Genomic DNA, 20,047 nt, shown 5'->3' on the forward strand with positions numbered 1-20,047 from the left:
CTCTCGGGCCGGGGACACATTTAAAAAAAATATTAAAAATAAATGAAAAAAGTTATGGAAAATTCATGGCCCCCTCACGCATTAGAGTGTCCTACTAATGCGTGAGGGGGCCATGAATTTTCCATAACTTTTTTCATTTATTTTTAATAATTTTTTTAAATGTGTCCCCGTCGGGAGAGTGAAGTATCCCTTTAAGTGAACACCAGCTAACAAAATATTAAAGCAACATCAGACAGTCACACATTAAATGAAGACCAGGTTCAATACATACCGGGTAACAACAGATTAAATCAATGCAAGGTAACGACAAACTGTGTGTCCATGTAGATACTGTATACATGTATATAGTCTCTGTTGGGTGGAACCCTTGTATGTACAAAAGCGTTACTTTTCAAGAAAAAAAACTGTGCTCCAATTGATAAAATGTAATTATTATTTAGTTACAAGCTCTTGTTAATACTTTTCATTGGTTAAATATATTTATAAAACCCACAGACAGATTTAACCACTTTTACTTTCAAATTGTTATTAAAGCACAGAAGATGGCAAATCTACAAGCTCCACGTCTTGGAAAATAAAACAAGATCGAGGCAGAGAGAGAGCGGCATGAGTCTCCCAACACAATGGACTGGCGATAATAGTACCAGTGTGTATTATTTAGCGTCCTCTGAGAACAGTAGCTCTGTTTTTATTTATTTATTTTTTGAAATCTTTACTGATTCAAGTACAAAAAAACATGTTAGATAATGGAACAGTGTCCTTTTAGATTAAGGAATTATTTACTGTCCTCTCCTCAGAAGCAGAAGTTTTGGATTAGTTCAGGATTTTGTCCTCCTCCTGGATTTTGTAGTTGACATTAAGGGTGCAACAGTTAATTGAACTTGATTGATTTAATCGATAATTAATGTTATCGATTTATTTTTATGTATTTATTTCCCCCCCCCAAAATATGGCTATTGTGAAAATAGAACATCTATAAGCTCTCAATGCATCATAATGTGAGATCGTCTAGTTTTGCTCGGACTGCGAGTCGGCGTGAACTTGTAGATCTGCTATTCTCGGATAATGTTACCCTCAAAATAGGGATGCCAGGGTTCAAGAGGTTAATGTAAAAAATAATAATAATCCTATCACCGAAAGATTTGACGGCCCCCCTGTTGAAGACCCCTGCTCTAGTGTCTAGTCTACCACATGTCAACAGTAGCTCACTTGCTATTTTCGCTACTTTTGCATAGCCGGGGATCAATAACATTTTCGGGTTTCTGATCCGGTCTGGAGCGGAATATAACTTTACGTCATCAGGCGGCCGGAACACACGACCGGAACCTCCGGTGCCGTGCACCTCCAAAATGACTCCCCTAGTTTAAAGTTTGTTTGGTATATTTGTTTCGTTTCTTTTGGTATAATAATCGTTTGGTATGTCCATATTTTATTCTAACTCGTAGCGAGACTGAACTTATTGATTTGCATTATGCGGGGAACAAACAATGCGGAACCACCGGAACACAATAGTTATTTTCCTTTTGTCTAAACCGGATCACATGGCTCAGTTTTAGAATGAATACCAGGCTTTCTTCCATGGTGGCTGGTGACGCGAGGTTGCTTTTGCACAACACTCTTGTACGACGAAGTAGGGCATTCATTTACGAATAAAAACATAAAAAGTTGAAATATGGATATACAGGGATTCTGCCCACCAGCAACAAAACTGTATATTTGTAAGTATACATATAGGAAAGCAACTGCTTATCTGTGATGTGATCCTGGTCATAATTTGGCAAATTATGTCAGGTTTGTAAAAAAAACTAAACAATCGCTGGTAACTTGGCTTCTGAAGTTGCTTGTGATCTGAGCGCATGGTCAATCCTGTGGTTCCTCCACACTGTATGCAAGTATGTATATATATATATATAATTTTCCATTTGATTTTCTTTTTTTTTAAAACTCTCCACAAGTCGTTTACCATAGTCGACTGCTCCTGTGTTTTGTTTGTGGCAAATCTTCAGGTTTGCACACTTGAATGTTTGGTTGTGTGGTCACTGCAAGTGCAAAGTTCCATCAGTGAATATTGTACATTAATGTCAGAATCTTGTAAATGTTCTTGAATTCTTGCTTTGTTCAGATTGAGGCAACGCGCTGTGACCTTGTGCTCTGCTTACAATCCACTGTCATCAGGGTTCCATTAACTGAATTAAATACATTTGATACGTTTCATATTTATGTTTGATAATGTCAAAATTTGACAATTTAGCCACATATTAATGTGGCTAACCTGACGTCCCTTTTTTGGGCAAATCTTATTTCTTTTCGAATTCCAAATTGATTTATCTTCACAATTTTGTCAAAGTATATAGGGCTTAAGTGGTTACGAAAATGTGCCCCCCTCTGTTTTTAGTTTTGTTTGCAAATTGAACCCTGACTGTAATGTTTCAGTCATGTAGTGGATGTCTATAATCTAAAAGTAAACAAAAAAAGTCAATTGTCAAATGTTAATTTCTATCAATCGTGATTTCCGTTCTGAATAGTTTTTCGTCCTACTCCTAATTATTTTTGGACATCACAAACTAACAATGTTTCTATCAAATCAGCGATGGGCTTTATTTGGATAAGAGTGTACTGTACTGTTGTATATTGTTGCATTTTGATATGTGGAAAACAAGTCACAAAACTGCAATAAATTGCTGGAAATATTCCATAATAGACAAATCTCAACGTTTCAGCCTTTCAGTTAATAAATCATCGCATTGTTGCCGCTGACAATATCTCCATGACCTTTGATGATGATGAATAATTATGCAGAGTTCTTGCTTCTTATTATGGAAATAGACAGAATATGATTCACATTTCATCACTACATAATTGCCATCCTTGAGAAAATGTCAAAGCTTTATGAAAGGCAGACAAAGGAAGACGAGAAGGTATTTACATTATAGAATAAGTAAAGCAAAACCATTACTATACAGACGTCGGGTGTGATATTTAGCCTACAGTAACTGATCTGGCATGGCAGCATTGGGACAAAGCACCTCCATACAGTTCCATTCAGTTGCAACTGTTGCAGCAAAGTATCCACTTATTACAAATATATTTCTGTCATGTGGATTACAGTAGAGTAAAGTGTTCACATAATGACGTCATCACAATTTTATATCGTTGCTGTCGGGCAGAAACCTTATATCCATTTTCCATATTCTAACTGTTTTCGTAAATTAACGCCCTACATGATCATACTACAGTGTCACACAAAAGCATCTAAAGTAGCAGATCCACAAGCGACACATTTTGAGCTTGCAGATCTGCTAATTTTGATATTTTTGAATCCTGAAATGTAACAGATTTGGACATATGAGGTTTCCACCCGATACAGACGATATGCAGTGTTCTTGTGCAACCGTTTTCATTGTACATCAATAGCGAAAATGGCAGATCTACAAGCTCACAGTCACAAGTGTTACATTGTGAGCTTGTAGATCTGCTGTTTTCGCTGAATGTTCACCCATCTTAGCCTATGCTTGGGGGGTGCATGTGGTTAAGAAACACACCGTTTTGTAAAAAGTACAGAAACCTTAAACGCTCAGTGCCATGGTTTAAAAAAAACGCAGCACTCCATATGCTGTGCTCAGATTTTTTTTTTAAATAAAGTCTAGGTGGACAAGGCCCCTTTATCGACTCTTTATGTTCATCTTGTACAGTAGATCAGTGGTTCTCAAACCTTTACATTTCAAAGTCTCCCTGTAAAGGGTCAATTTGGTTCCATTTGTATACTGTCAGTTACAGATTTGTAAGGGTCAATTTAGAACCCCCTAAAAGGAACCCAGGGAGTCCCTAGAATCCACTTTGAGAACCACTGCAGTAGACTCCTGTGGACTGGAATCTACTGTACCATCATTATCCCATATCGGGCAACTTGCCGTCGGGCAGAAACCTCTTATCTCCACATTCTAACTTTTTTTGTAGATTAGTGCCCTACTCGATCAAACTTAAGTTAAAGGGATAGTTCACCCAAAAGAATACCGCTGCCGGTCATCATTATTGGCTTAGGAACGCGACAAAAACAAAAACATGCATGAATTCAAGTCTCCATGGGATGACTAATCGATATTTTATGTGCTCACCCAGAAGAGCAATGAGTGTGTTTTGACCGGTTCGCTCTTCCTCAACTCTGAGGAAGACTGATCAGGTCGAATAATAAATCAATGAAAGGACATTTATTGAGTGCTGCTGGTTTTCTTGTTTTCATCATTTCTGCTTTGCTCCTTGAGACCTTGAGACTTTTGTTAAGACCGGGAAAGAATCTGCGAAATGTTTTGATTCTTTGGCTATTCAAAAAATGGCAGATATACATGCTCATAGTGCACACAGAGTGTGAGCTTGTAGATCTGCTATTTTAGGAAAATCGTGACAATTTGTGCAAACCTTTGACTATATATATATTTTTAAAGCAAACATTTCTAACTCAAATCTTTGCTTCTGTGGATTCTACAAATGTCAGAAAAACGTATGTTGCTTTATGTTAATATCAGTGGTTCTCAAACTTTTTCATGTCAAGGACCACCCAAAATGATATTTGGCTGCCGATCCCCATCTCAAAATATTTTGTTCCAGGGACCCCCAGCAGAAGCAAAGATTTGAGTTACAAATGTTTGCTTTAAAAAAATTATATATTCAAAGATTTTTCAAAAAATAGCAGATCTACAAGCATTCTGTTCTCTTCTAGTCTCAAGTAGCCTATGCCAGGTCTATGCTTGAGTTATAGCCTACTCCTGAAATAGCCAATCTACAAGCTGGGTCTACAAGTCTCCCAAGTCTTCTCTGCACCAGTTTTAATGCAATTCAATACAGTACAATTCAATGTACACTCTATTCAAGTCTCAATGAATCACTGATGAAATATAGGGTATTTATTCATGTATTTATTTATTTTCCCCCTTTTTTTTGCCAAGTCAAGTGCAAAGTCACAGAAATTGTGACGCTATAGTTGAGTTGCATCTAAGCGCAATACATGCTCCTTCCGACGCCCAAACTTTCTTTCGGAAAGGGAGGTGAAATAACTACATTTTGACGTCATTCAGAACTTGCTTTTTTGAACGCTCCAGCACCAACCAGATGTCCCAACTGTCCGAAACTAGTTCGGAAAGCCTGTCCGGACGTGGGAATGGAGCATGTATTGGACCCATTCAATCCGGGAACGCATCTGTGTCATTTTAGATTTCTTTGGTTATTCAAAAATGGCAAATATACAAGCTCATAGCGCGGCACCGAGTGCCATGCTGAGCTTGTAGATCCGCAATTTTTTGAAAAATCGTGAAAATGTGTGCAAATCTTTGAATATATCGTTTCTAAAGCAAACATTTGTAAAATATTGTTCCAGGGACTCCGAGAAGCAAAGATTTGAGTGGAAAATGTTTTTATTGTAATGTATTTATTCAAAGATTTGCACAAATGTTGAAGATTTTTCAAAAATAGCAGATCTACAAAGCTCATAGCACGGCACTCAGTGCAGCGCTTTGTAGATTTGCTATTTCTTTAATAACCAAAGTATAAAATAATGGTTAAATCTAAAAAAAGACACAGATGCGTTCCCGGTCTGGGATGGATTAAGTCACGGGAGTGAACTCCTCGCCTCTGCTGCTGCCGAGTCCTTTGTATCTAAAGTCTGGGACGCTCCACACCCGCTGGGGCTGAGCTCTCTCCACGTCCTCGGAGACGGTCTTGAGGTCGCCCGCCGTCGACGCCCCGTCCGGCGTGGACGCCGCCGAGGTCATCAGGCCCGCCGTGCTTCCGAACGGGTTGATCCGGACGCGGGACCTGAAGGTGGTGAGGGACATGCTGGCGGAGCGCCGGTTGTTCCACTGGCGGGCCAGGCGCTGCGCCGCCTCCTCCTCCTTCAGGCGCTCCAGGGCCTCGGTGAGGACGGAGCGGAAGAGACCCGACACCTCCTGGACCTCCGGTTCGTTGGTCACCATCACCTCCCGGAACCTGGACACGCGGGAGCAAAAGAGAGAGACAAGGTGGCCCGCCGCCGTCGAGGCTCCGTTAGTGTTTGGATAGAAGCCACCAGTGGTGGGAAAAGTACTCAAATCTTGTACTAATAAGTAAAAGTATCAATACTGCAATGTAATATGAAATACTTTGTTACAAGTAAAAGTGCGGAATTCAAAATTTACTTGAGTGAAAGTACAAAAGTATTGGCATCAAAATGTACAAAAAAGTACTCATCATGCAGAATGTCACATTTCAAGTTTTCAAATGTATAAAAATCTTCAAAATAAGATAATAGCCGATCTACAAGCTCACAATGCCTCGCATTGTAAGCTTCGAGTAAAAGTATAATATTTGCCTCTGAGATGTGGAGTAGAAGTAAAAGTATTGGATATTGGAAATACTCAAGTAAAGTACAAAAACCTCAAAATTGTACTTTACTCAAAGTTCAGTACTTGAGTAAATGTAATGTGTAAAATGTAGTAAATAGAGGACAATCATAATGCACTAAGGCGTATTTGGCTTATTGGCCAGGGATCCTTTTAATACTTTAATAGGTGCAGTATTTATAAACACTCATTAATTTACGAGAAAAACATTTTAAAACGAGGTTTCGTTCAATGATACACATCCATATTGCATAGAGCAGAGGTGGGCAACCACCTCTTTTTGAGCTACCAGTTGATCAGATTGGGCTACTGAGGTGATCAAAAACAACCATTCTTAACCATTGTTTTAAGTACTTTTCTAGTCAGAATTTATGTACCTTTATCATTAAGAAAAAATCAAATCAACAAAAAAATTACACTTACTTTTTTTTCACAAACGTAACCTAAAAGGTAATTCTTTCACCTACATAAAAACAACAACATGTAATCCTAATTTTAAAACCCACAAAATGTAAACCAATGGCTTTTCAGAACAAACCTACCCCTAAAACAATCTACCTTATAATCCCACACACGGGTTAGTTGTAACCCGCCTGTAAAGAACTTTTCAGAGCATACTTGCAAGCATTAGTCATAAACAGTGGTGGGAAAAGTACTCAAATTCTTTACTTAAAGGGATACTTCACTTTCGGGCCGGGGACACATTTAAAAAAAATATTAAAAATAAATGAAAAAAGTTATGGAAAATTCATGGCCCCCTCACACATTAGTAGGACACTGCGTGTCGTGAGGGGGCCATGAATTTTCCATAACTTTTTTCATTTCTTTTTAATATTTTTTTTAAATGTGTCCCCGGCCCGAAAGTGAAGTATCCCTTTAAGTAAAAGTACCAATACTGCAATATAGAAATACTCTGTTACAAGTAAAAGTAAAAGATCTACAAGCTTGTAGATCGGCTATTTTCAAATAGCCTAGGTATAAAATAGGGCTAAAGTGGTTAATGTATGTTTCATAATATCATAATTTACATCTGAAAAGTAACTAGTAACCAAAGCTTTCGCATAATTGTAGTGGAGTAAAAGTAAAAAATGTTCCTCTGAGATGTAGTGGAGTAGAAGTAAAAGTACTTAAAATTGGAAATACTCCAGTAAAGTAAAAATCACACCCTGTGTGAAGTGGGCGGTGTCTTGCTAGCTAATCACAATACTGAATGGAGTCAACCAATCATGTACAAAAAAGAAATACATTTATTGAAACACTCTTTATGATGGAAGAAACCATAACTTAAAAAAAACAAAGTTATGTTTTTTTTAAAGTTATGGTTTCTTATATAGGGCTATGCACATGTGTCATGTGACACTGGCCAATCACAGTACTGAATTGACTGTGATTGGCCAATCACGGTGCAGGGTTAGGCGGGGTACATTTTTGTACATTTTTGGCCAATCACAGCGCAGGATTTGTTGTACAAATATCCAAACCTCACTTATAGGGGCGGTTTCACCGCCCAAAAAAATACCTCAAAATTGTACTTAAGTACAGTACTTGAGTAAATGGACTTAGTTACTTTACACCACTGCCAGATGGATGAGTGTTCTCTGCTAGTTCTCCACCAGACTGGAGACACACACACACGCACGAGCGCACACACACACACACGCGAGCCCCTCGGTAGCCAGCTGGTGATATGACAGTAGCTTTTGACCTTCCCAGCATGCATTGCTGCACAGTTGAAGTCTCGTCATTTATGGGACTTTAATGTATTATTGTCTCCGCCAGACCGAAGGTATGGTGGAGAGTATGTTTTCACTTTGTCCGTCCGTGTGTGTGTCCGTCCAACTTTGTCCGTCCGTGTGTCCGTCCAGCTCCATACATGGGCACATGGTCTGTGAACACCTAACATTGGTCAAGCTTCACGTGACATCACAATATGTAATATAAATAGGTAAGACAGAATTAATCAGGAACAGTTTTACCACCTCGCCTGGCGGAGACCTGTGCTCCGAGGAGCACATTTTCTAGTTCCTAAATGTTTTACTTATTCTGTGCTTGTATTATTCTAGCAGCCTATAATGAGACATACAAGCTATTGTGGTTTTCACTGTCTGGCACTGGGCGACCACACCAGCCTTGGAAAACAGATAGAATACTTTATTGCAGAGCGATTAAAAAAACAATGTGTCAACCATTCAATGGATTAGACACTAAAGAGACAAAGCATGTTTCCATTGTGGAATTCCATGAGACAAAACAACACCCAACAGACGGTACAAACAACTATAAAACACACTAATAAATACTAATATACACACAATGATCAATTCACAGTTCAGTGATCATGTTGTTGAAAAGGTTGCCTCATTCGTCTCATTTGATTCTGATGGTTGTTTAACTTTTCAGTCATATTGGGCTGAATTAAATCTTAATCTAGCCAACAATATCACGGATGTGTTCTCACTTCCACAGAGGTCTCTTTTTAGAGATGCAATGGACAGTAGAAGTAAAACGTGTCAAAAAAGGTAAATACTCAAATAAGGTAAAAGTACCTAAAATCAGTGGCGTAGTACTGTACTTAAAGGGATACTTCACTTTCGGGCCGGGGACACATTTAAAAAAAATATTAAAAATAAATGAAAAAAGTTATGGAAAATTCATGGCCCCCTCACACATTAGTAGGACACTGCGTGTCGTGAGGGGGCCATGAATTTTCCATAACTTTTTTCATTTATTTTTAATATTTTTTTTAAATGTGTCCCCGGCCCGAAAGTGAAGTATCCCTTTAAGTACAATTTTGAGGTACTTTTACTTTACTGGAGTATTTCCAATGTTCAATACGTTTACTTCTACTCCACTACATGTCAGAGGCAAATATTGTACTTTTACTCCACTACAATTATTTGAAAACTGAAGTTACTAGTCACTTTGCATATATAAGTTATTATATTATAAAACATACATTAACCACTTTAGCCCTGTTTTATACCTCTGCTATTTGAAAATAGCAGATCTACAAGCTCACAATGCGTCGCATTGCGACGTGTTGTGAGCTTGTAGATCTGCTATTTTCAAACATTTTAGTACTTTTACTTTTGGTACTTTAAGTATATTTTGATGCCAATACTTTTGTACTTTTACTCAAGTAACATTTCGAACACAGGCTGTTTACTTGTAACAGAGTATTTCTACATTGCAGTATTGATACGTTTACTTAAGTAGAAAATGTGAGTACTTTTTCCACCACTGCCTAAAATTGTACTTAGGTAAAAGTACTCGGTTACTTTCCACTACTACATAATTACAGTCATCAGCCGCAGGGCCAGCTGCCACAACAGTAAGAGGTTCTCCTGGTAACCAATTATTGTGCCTTCTAACATGAAGTGGCTGACTCCTTAACAAGCCTTTAAATAGACGGTTGCTCTGGAAGCCATGTTTGTTTGTTTGCTTTGCTGATTAAATCTGCCCACTTGACCTTCAAGTTGGCTTTTTTTCTCCTTTTTCTTTTCGTGTTTAATTTTTTTCTGATAACTTCTGGTAGCCATGAGGTGTTAGAGCACTGACAAGAAACCAGGGCTGGGCAATTCATCAAAAAACAATATTGAAATGGACATTTAGAACCAATAAGCGTCTTAATCTTGCTCATGGAGGTTAATTGATTAATCGAGAAGCAGGTTAAAAAAAAGAATATATATATATATATACATACATACATACATACATACATACATACATACATACATACATACATACATACATACATACATACATACATACATACATACATACATACATACATATCTATGCACTACAGTATTATATTATTTTAACGTTTCTTATATATCAACAAATTGACATGAAAAGATTCTAATATATTTTGTCTTATCGACTAAAATAGATTGATAAGTCTTAACCCTGTATTATACGTCGATGTACAATGGTGGCGTACCGTACACAAATAGCGAAAAAAGCAGCATCTAAAAGCTCACAACGCGTCGTAGTTCTGCTATTTAAAAAACATTAAAAAAAGTAATAATCGTAATCAAGGCAAATGTTTGAAATAATGGTGATATCATAGAACTATCGCTGCTGTCGGGGGCAGAAACCTCTCATCTCCATGTTCTAACTTCTTGTGTTTTTTCGCAAATGAATGCCCTACTTGATCATACTACAGTGTCACACAAAAGCATCAAAAGTAGCAGATCTGCAAGCTCCAAACGCGATGCGAAGCGACGCGTTTGGAGCTTGTAGATTTGCTATTTTTGCCGTTTTTTGAATTTTAATCCTGAAAAGTAACAGTTTTGGAGATGTGAGGTTTTCCACCCGACAGCGACGCTACGCTATACTAAACCATTACACAGCTATCGTGAGATTCATGGCATGTTTTGTAACCGGTTCCTTTAATTTAGTAGCATTTTGCTATAATAATTTGCATAAGATAATTTCCTCACTATCGTGATGAAATCTGACTCAGCTACACAGCTAATAATTGTCTGGGGATGGGGATGGGGGTTGGTATTTGCCAGGCCCCCGTGGCATCGTGTCAGATGATGCGAGTGATTTTCTGTTAGCTTTTAGCTCATCACATGTGTAATCAGTTTAATCTGTCAAATGATAACAAGACACCTGCCACAACACATCATCCATCACCTTGATCTCCTGGGCAGAAGCTGTGAAACCAGCCTGCTATGAGCAGCTGTACAGCCGCACGATTAGAGCGGTGATTCTCAACCTTTTTTTATATCGAGGACCCCTAGTTTGATATGCATTACGGCCCCATATTTGCCCTGATCTACACTGTAAAGGCTCTGTGCATAACTGTGTAGTCCCAGAGTTTAGAGAAGGTGGCATACCCACTTTCCTGTTCTGGTTCATTTTCCCATAGCATAGGTGTGTGTGATTGGCTCGGAAACAGATTTGAATAAACAGAGAAGGTGTCCTAATATGTATTTCCGGGTCAAAACTTGCTGCTGAGCAGCAGGTTAGTTAGGAACTAAATGGACCCCTTACGGCAGTGGTTCGCAAACCTTTTCAATGTCAAGGACCCCCAAAATGATATGTATTTTCCCACGGACCCCCATCTCAAAATATTTTGTTCCAGGGACCCCCAGTGCGGCACTCGGTGCCACGCTATGAGCTTGTAGATCTGCTATTTTTGAATAGCCAAAGTATAAAATATGGTTAAAGTGGTTGAAATGATTGTGACACTGTATTAACATATTTTGCTGGGGACCCCCTGGTACCCCCCCCCCCCCAGGACCCCTGGGGGTCCCCAGACCCCACTTTGAGAACCAATGCCTTACAGGGCTGTAACTTTTTTAGAGTTAGATTAACACTGAGGATTTTACACTAGAGCATGTTCTTTCAGACACACACTGCCAGTGAAACTCCTCACTGTCAGGTGAGAAGTAGACTGTTGGTGTCAGGTGTATGAGAGGTGACACACCGGTCCCTTCCTAACAAAGCAACCAGTAGGGGTCACCAGCGACAAAGGCCTACTGTACAAGTGCCGGGGGAATGGGAATTGACACAACGGGCTCTATCTTTGGTGCAAAGATAGGGCCCCTTATGCCTAAACCTTTTTGGCATTTTTTACTATTTTGAAAAACATTTTAAAATATAGCCTGGCATGGCCAGACTAATATCACTGCAAGATATTATACGTACAAATCTGCCGAGGGGGCTAATTCTTTTTTTCACACTGGCAGATTCGTCTGGTTTCCAGGCTAGTTCAAATAAACTCACAATAAACTCACAATGCGTCGCGATGCGACACATTGTGAGCTTGTAGATCTGCTTGTAGATTTTCAAATGGCTGAAATGTATATATAGGTAGGGCTACAAAGTAACTAGTAACTAAAGTTTTCAAATAATTGTAGTGGAGTAAAAAAGTACAAGGAGTAGAAGTAAAAGTATTGGAAATTGGAAAGTAAAGTACAAATATACCTCAAAATTGTACTTAAGTACAGTGCTTAAGTAAATGTACTGAGATTTCCCACCACTTGGTTCTCTTACCTCAGAATGATCAGTCCACAGCAGGAGGGAGGCACCTTGGCACACAGCTCCTCCAGGGCCAGCCTCTCGCCGGCGCTGATGCTGTAGGCGCTGCTGCGCGGCGTGTTGGCCAGCCAGCTGTAGTCCACGCCCGTCTTCAGCCGCCGGTACTCGTTCTCCCTCTCCCGGTGCTGTCGCTCGGCCTCCTTCTGCTGCCAGCCGAGCTCCAGCATCAGCGTGTCGGTCACCACGTCGGCCGGGTCCCGCCGGGCGCTGCGGCAGTACGGCTCGCTCCAGCCGAACCAGGACGCCATCCCCTCCTTCTTCTATCTGACACCAACGCGCCGCGCCGTGCTGAAAGAAGACACCAAAGAGCCTAAGAAGTCATCCCTCTGCAATGGACCAGTGATGGTAGAAGTACTTGAGTAAAAATGTTTGATATACCACAACGTAGAAATACTCTGTTGCAAGTAAAAGTCTGGTATTAACTTGAGTAAAAGTACAAAAGTATTGGCATCAAAATATACTTGAAGTACCAAGGTAGAAATTAGGTAAAAATATTCATTATAAATGGTAAATGGTGCATTTATATAGCGCTTTTATCCAAAGCGCTTTACATAGATTGTGCATTACATTCACCCATTCACACACACATTCATACTCCGATGGCGGAGGAAACCAAGCAAGGCACCAACCTGCTCATCGGGAGCAATTAGGGGTTCAGCGTCGTGCTCAAGGACACTTCGACACTAACTCTGGGGGAGCCCGGGATCGAACTGGGAGCCTCGCGGTTGCCAACCGGCCGCTCTACCGGCCACTCTACCCCTGAGCCACTGCCGCCCATTATGATGTGTGTCCCATTTCACAAGTTCTAAAATGTATACAAATCTTTTTTAAATAGCAGATCTACAAGCTCACAACGCGCCCGTTGCGACGCGTTGTGAGCTTGTAGACCGGCTATTTTCAAATAGCCAAAGTATATATGTCGCTGAAGTGGGTAATGTATGTTTTGTAATATTAATACAAAATCTACAAAGGAACTAGCAACTAAAGTTCTCAAATAATTATAGTGGAGTAAAAAGTACAATATGTGCCTCTGAGATGTAGTGGAGTGGAAGCAAAAGAATATTGGAAATACCTCAAAGTTGTTCTTAAGTACAGTACTTACGTACTTAGTTACTTTACACCACTGGCAATAGGCTCTATGCACAGCAGCCATAGTATCACTTCTTTCACAGGTGTTACCAATGATACTAATGAAGGCTCTGTTCCATTTAGTCTAGCACAGTGGTTTCCACGACCCCCACAACTCTGAGAGTGTACAAATGGAACCAAATGGACCCTTACGGGTCCATTTGGTTCCATTTGTACACTCTCAGAGTTACACACCTGTAAGGGGCCATTTGGAAGCCCATGAGGGTCCCTGAACCCCAACTGTAGACCCACTGGTGTAACAGAGTGTTTCCAGTGGGCCAACATGCACAATATCAGCAACAATATCTGTTTGACCAGAATGGAACAGAGCCTTCATTAGTATCATTGGTAACACCTGTGAATGTCCTCATAATATGGCTGCTGTGAATAGAGCCTATGACGGTACATAAAGTAATGTAACCAGCTCAGTGGCCTTGTGGTTAGAGTGTCCGCCCTGAGGTCGGAGTTCAATTCTCCGGGCCGGGGTCATACCAAAGACTATACAAATTAAACCCAATGCCTCCCTACAAGGCTTACTTACTTACAATAATGTAGCCCTGGATTCAAACAACCTCATTAAATGGTAGCTACATTCAATTTTATATTATACACACTGGTTCCTAAACGCACACACGCACGCACGCACGCACACACACACACACACACACACACACACACACACACACACACACACACACACACACACACACACACACACACACACACACACACACACACACACACACACACACACACACACACACACACACACACACACACACACACACACACACACAGTGTTTTTCAGAAACGTCAACTTGAGCCCTGTATACTCTATGCTATTCATATGACGAATCGCGAAAATTGTTGAACTACAAGCTCACAACGCATCACATCGCAACGTGTTGTGAGCTTTTTTTTATCTTGAAAATGTTTGACTATTTTTGATTGACCATCTCCAAACAGACACGGCCTCAACAACCCCCCCCCCTCCCCCCTGTGATCTTTGGCTTGGTGTGATCAAAAATAGCAAAAATAGCAGATATACAAGCGTACAACTTGTAGATGAGCTATTTCTGCTATTTAAAAAAAAAACATTTGAAAGTACAAAATTAGTTTCTTTGTGTATTTCAGTTATTTGCCATATCTGCCCTGTGCAATTTTTGATTATGAATCTAAAGTTGTAATGGTGACAGCCCTACAGTCACACCCTCCTCTGCACACACCTACGTCCACTCTGTGGTCTTTGTCTTTGTGTTGGAACTGAAGAGAAACATGCCTGCGAGGCAATGCTATTTATAAGTCTGGACTGAAAACTAATTGTGTATTTTTGCATTTCAAACCTTCACGCTTTGTTAAAGGTAGGGTAAGTGATTTTCTTTGGTTAAAATAAGTGTTAAATAGCTCTATATTCTGATAATACTCATTGCTATAGAGTGTTTGTTCAGTAAAAGGAGTCTCCTTGTCTCTCCAGCTCTTTATAAAACAAAAAAAGCATTTTTGTTTCAGTTTCAGTTTAATTTCCAATTTTATCCAATCAGGATAGAGAACTCAATCAGGATATAGATTAAACAAGTGAAATTGGAAGTGATGACACTAAGAAATGAGCAGGCAAAATTGGAACTGGAACACATAGTAAAAAGTAACATAAAATGAAGCTTAAAAATGGGTACTTTCTCCTGATTGGCTGAGATTTTGACACCTACCATAAAATGTATTTTCTGTTTATTAAAGAGCTGGAGAGACGGGGAGACTCCTGTTACTGAACAAACACTCTATAGCAATGATTACTATATCAGAATATAGTGCTTTAACCTTTTAACAAAATACTTTTAGTTTTAACCCAAAGATATCACTTACCCTACCTTTAAAGACTTTAGAAAGGCATTATGTTATGTTATTATCTTATTTTTTTTCTTCAGGAGCATACAGTATTCATAAGCCTGCAACTGATTGTATACAGTAAATACCTTATTATAACCCACTTATTGTATTGTACTACTTATGATGATCATGTTCATTCTCTCCCTAATCTCTTGATTCTGTGTTATTGTCCAAACGCAAGAAACGTAATAAACCCCTAAGTGCTGCCTGTGCAATGAATTAACCCATTCAATCCGGGATACGCAGCTCTGTCATTTTAGATTTCTTTGGCTATTCAAAAATAAATATATATCATAGATAGATCTACAAGATCTACAAGCTCATAGCGGATCTACAAGCTCATAGCAGATCTACAAGCTCATATAGGGCTATGAGCTTGTAGATCTGCTATTTTAGAAAAATCGTGAACATTTGTGCAAATCTTTGAACGTATAATTTTTTTAAAGCCAACATTTGTAACTCAAATCTTTGCTTCTGGGGTCCCTGGAACAAAAATATTTTACAAATGTTCGCTTTAAAAATATATATATTCAAAGATGTGTACAAATATTCACGATTTTTCTAAAATAGCAGATCTACAAGCTCATAGAGCGGCACTCAGTGCTATTTTTTAACAGCCAAAGAAATCTAAAATGACAGAGATGCGTTCTCGGATTGAATGGGTTAATAGCGCCCACTGATCCTAATACTTAAGATGGTTAAATGAGGGAAAATTTCAAATATGTGCAAACATACAGTGACAAAAAAATGCTCCAAAGGAGTGGGGTCCATATTATTGTTATTATTAGTTTTCGAATAGGCCCCTCTTTCATCATCTGCAAGCCATACAGTATGTAGCATACTGTACATCTTTATCTTTACATATTGTAAAGATTGTCGCTGTCCAAAACTGTTACTTTCGGGATTCAAATTCAAAAATAGCAAAAGTGGCAAAAATAGCAGATCTACAAGCTCAAAGCGCGTCGCATCACGGCGCACTTTGAGCTTGCTGTAGATCTGCTCTTTTTGCCACTTTTGTGTAGTGTAATATGACAAAGTAGGGCACTAATTTACGAGGGGGAAAAGAAAAACATACAAAAGTGGATAAAATATGGAGATAACAGGTTTCTGCCCGACAGCAACAACATGTAACATACATGAATGGTAATGCAGAGACATAAACATAAACCACAGCACACAGCCATGGCTAGCAGTAGTAGCTGAAGCAGCTTATCATCATGTGCATATTGAACTGACCTCATTTAGTTCAACCCCTGTGACCTTGAGGTTAGATAAGGTACTTGTAGCTTTTTAACCTACCAGAATATTTACGGTTTACACTAGCAACTTTATACTTTGCAATGGATTCTTATATATTGGATTCATAAGATTCAATGTAGCCTTTTCTTCTAAAACCTCTAATAGATTACACTAGTGATCCATAAATCATTCCTGGAAAGCACCGACCGACAAAGTGTATTTTCCTGTCAGTCTTGTAATTCCTTGTTATACAACTTCATGGCCAGCTTAAAATAGATGTGATTCACCCTCCCTGGGTAAATGCATTTGTTTGTTCTAAAAAAAACAAACAGATTCCTTTCAAATGGAATGAAATGTGTGAACAATCATTTGACGTACAGTAGATCAGACGCTGTCCCTCTCCTTTGCCCTGCTGGACGAGACTTTTAGCGTGTCCAAAATGTGCTCACTTCACACGGATCACAGCAAGATATGTTTTTGTTACTTAGGTTTGTTTTCTTGACCACAATCTTAAGAATGTCATTTAGATAGTGTGTTATTTAAATAGTTGCTAGGTAAATAGTGGCACTACACTGTCTGTCTGCATTCTATGCATGTGATTACCTTGCTTACTGTAAGTCTTAAGGAACCCCTCGAAAACAAGATGATGCATCTCAAAGAGTTTATCGGATAAACTCCTTGAGATGCATCATCTTGTTTTCGAGGGGTTCCTTAAGACTTACAGTATCCTCCTATCCTTCTAACAAAGGTACATTAGTCTCTCTGGATAATGCCTATACATTGTAAATTGTAGGATCCGTCAAACACAATATTATATTTCAAACACGCTTTGAACGAAGTGGTTCAGGCAACTCTGTTGATTCATTGCGTCACTAACTGACAGCAAAAGATGCCAGATTTCTTTTTTTTTAAAGAAGAAAAATTCACTCCTTGAGTCCTTACCTTGTGTGAAGTTTATTTTGGAGCCAGTGGGAAGTCAGCTGTCAGTTATAAAGGGGGAGAGAGGTTGAAAGTGCTCGGAGCTCACAAACACACCGGTTCACACAGGTGAACTCACCTCCTGCTTCTGAAGTGTCTTCTAAGCACTCTGCCTCTTACGGACTTACTGTGTAATCCCCTCCTCTCCCTCTCTCTCTCTCTCTCTCTCTCTCTGTCTCTCTCTCTCGCTCTCTCCCTCCCTCTCTCCTCCGCCTGTCTTTACATGCAGAGGGAGGAAGGGGGCAGTGTGTCTCAGATACAGTGGTGTAACGTAACTACAGTTACATCTACTTGACAATTCTTTACTTTAATATTTCCATTTTCTGATACTTATACTCCATTACATCTCAGGGGCAAATATTGTACCTTTTTTGTTTTGTTTACTCCACTACAATTATTTGACAGCTTTACTAGTTACAGATTTAGATTTAATAACAAAACATACAGCTACATTTTAAGCCTTTTACTTACTAACAGAGTATTCTTTCCATTGTGGTAATTGCTACTTTTACTTTTAATAAAGTAAAGAAAATAATTTGAGTAGTTCTTCTTCCACCAGTGCCCAGATGAGCCAGCCTCACGGCTCACACAGCCCCTGGTGTAGAGTATTTTCACATAGTGGTATTACTCATTTTACTAAAACATCAGAGTACCTCATCCAGCGCTGCTCAGAGGAGAGAGAGAGAGAGGGGCACACGGCCAGTGTTGCCAGATCTTGCGAGAGAAATAAGCAACCAGGTCTACGAAAAGAAGCCCAAAAGAAGCGACTATGGACCACATGAGAACTTTAAACCTATATCCATAAGCTATTTGAAAATAGCTCTGCTCTTTTTCGAAACATTATTTTAACACAAATCTGGTACGGGGGTCCATGGCACAAAATATTTTTAGATGGGGGGTCTGTGGACAAATACATATTCACTTGGGGGTCCTTGACATGAAAATGTTCGAGAACCACTAATTTAAACAACATTTAGGAAGCAAGCCCAAACAAATGCAACTCACAAACTGCCAATATTTTCATGCATAGAAAAACAAGCCCAAAGTCGCTTATAATAAGCGGACATGGCAACACTGGCGCGCGGCTCTAACAGCCCCTGGTGTAGTGCGTGAGCAGCCCCCTTTACCATTCACTGTTGCCATAGTGACTCTCCTTCAGCATAAGCCTGTTGCACCCAGCAATAAGCTCCATCTACTGCTGAAAGGCAGGCGGACAGTGTGATGTGGAGACTGATAACACACAGAGAGAAAGAGAGAGAGAGAGAGAGAGAGAGGAGGATGGAGAGAGAGAGAGATGAATTAGAGAATGACAAGGTGGAGAGAGAGAGAGAGGGAGAGAGGGTAGCCTACATATGAAAGGGAAAGAGAGAGGTAGAGAGTCACGGATGACAGAATAAGTTGGAGAGAGGGGGGGGTAAGAGAGACACACGGATGACAGAATGATAAGCGGAGAAAGAGACAGAAAGACACAGAGTGTGGGGGGGATGACAGATGTCAGAATGATAAGTTGGAGAGAGAGGGAGACAAACAGACAGACAGACAGACAAACTGACAGACAGATGACAAAGAGAATGATAAGTTGGCGAGGGGAGAGAGAGAGCGATATACAGAGATTTAGAGAGAGATAGAGTGAGTGAGACAGACAGACAGAGACAGACTGGCGTAAGAGCAGAGACAGATAGGAGGAAGCAGAGACAAAGAGGAGAGATCTCTCCTCTTTGTCAGAGAGAGACAGAGAGACAGAGAGACAGACAGACAGACAGACAGACAGACAGACAGACAGACAGACAGACAGACAGACAGACAGAGGAGAGAGCAGAGAGAGAGACAGAGAGCAGAGACAGATAGACAGACAGACAGACAGACAGACAGACAGACAGACAGACAGACAGACAGACAGACAGACAGACAGACAGACAGACAGACAGACAGAGGAGAGCAGAGAGAGGGCGAGACAGAGAGCAGAGACAGGGAGCAGAAAGATAGAGAGATAGAGAGAGAGAGACAGACAGACAGACAGAGGAGAGCAGAGAGAGGGCGAGACAGAGAGCAGAGAGAGAGAGAGAGAGAGAGAGAGAGAGAGAGAGAGAGAGAGAGAGAGAGCTAGAGACAGGGAGAGGAGAGAGCAGAGACAGGGAGAGAGAGACAGAGGAGAGAGCAGAGACAGAGAGCAGAGCGACAGAGAGAGAGAGAGAGCTAGAGACAGGGAGAGGAGAGAGCAGAGACAGGGAGAGAGACAGACAGAGAGGGGGGTTACATGAGAGAGAAAGACAGAGACAGAGAGAGAGGGGGGTTACATGAGAGAGAATGAGTGATAGTGATGGTAATGACAGGGTCTTTAATGACTGTTGAATATGGAAGGTGGGTAATGTGTTGAGGGCTACAGGAGCACA

The 20,047-nt window shown here is 40.0% G+C and overlaps 1 protein-coding gene across 1 annotated transcript; it reads right to left on the bottom strand.

Annotated features, from left to right (window-relative positions):
- Nucleotides 1–5,597: 5,597 nt before the first annotated feature.
- Nucleotides 5,598–12,673, bottom strand: rd3 (retinal degeneration 3, GUCY2D regulator; the record flags this gene model as incomplete). Its single annotated transcript, XM_080452649.1, has 2 exons — nucleotides 5,598–5,979; nucleotides 12,381–12,673. 2 exons carry the CDS (start codon nucleotides 12,671–12,673, stop codon nucleotides 5,598–5,600), a joined length of 675 nt encoding a protein of 224 aa, XP_080308775.1.
- Between the last annotated feature and the right edge of the window lie 7,374 nt (nucleotides 12,674–20,047).

The sequence above is a fragment of the Gymnoscopelus braueri genome (assembly GCF_963280865.1).
Source record: "Gymnoscopelus braueri genome assembly, chromosome: 16".
NCBI classification, from domain to species: Eukaryota; Metazoa; Chordata; class Actinopteri; order Myctophiformes; family Myctophidae; genus Gymnoscopelus; species Gymnoscopelus braueri.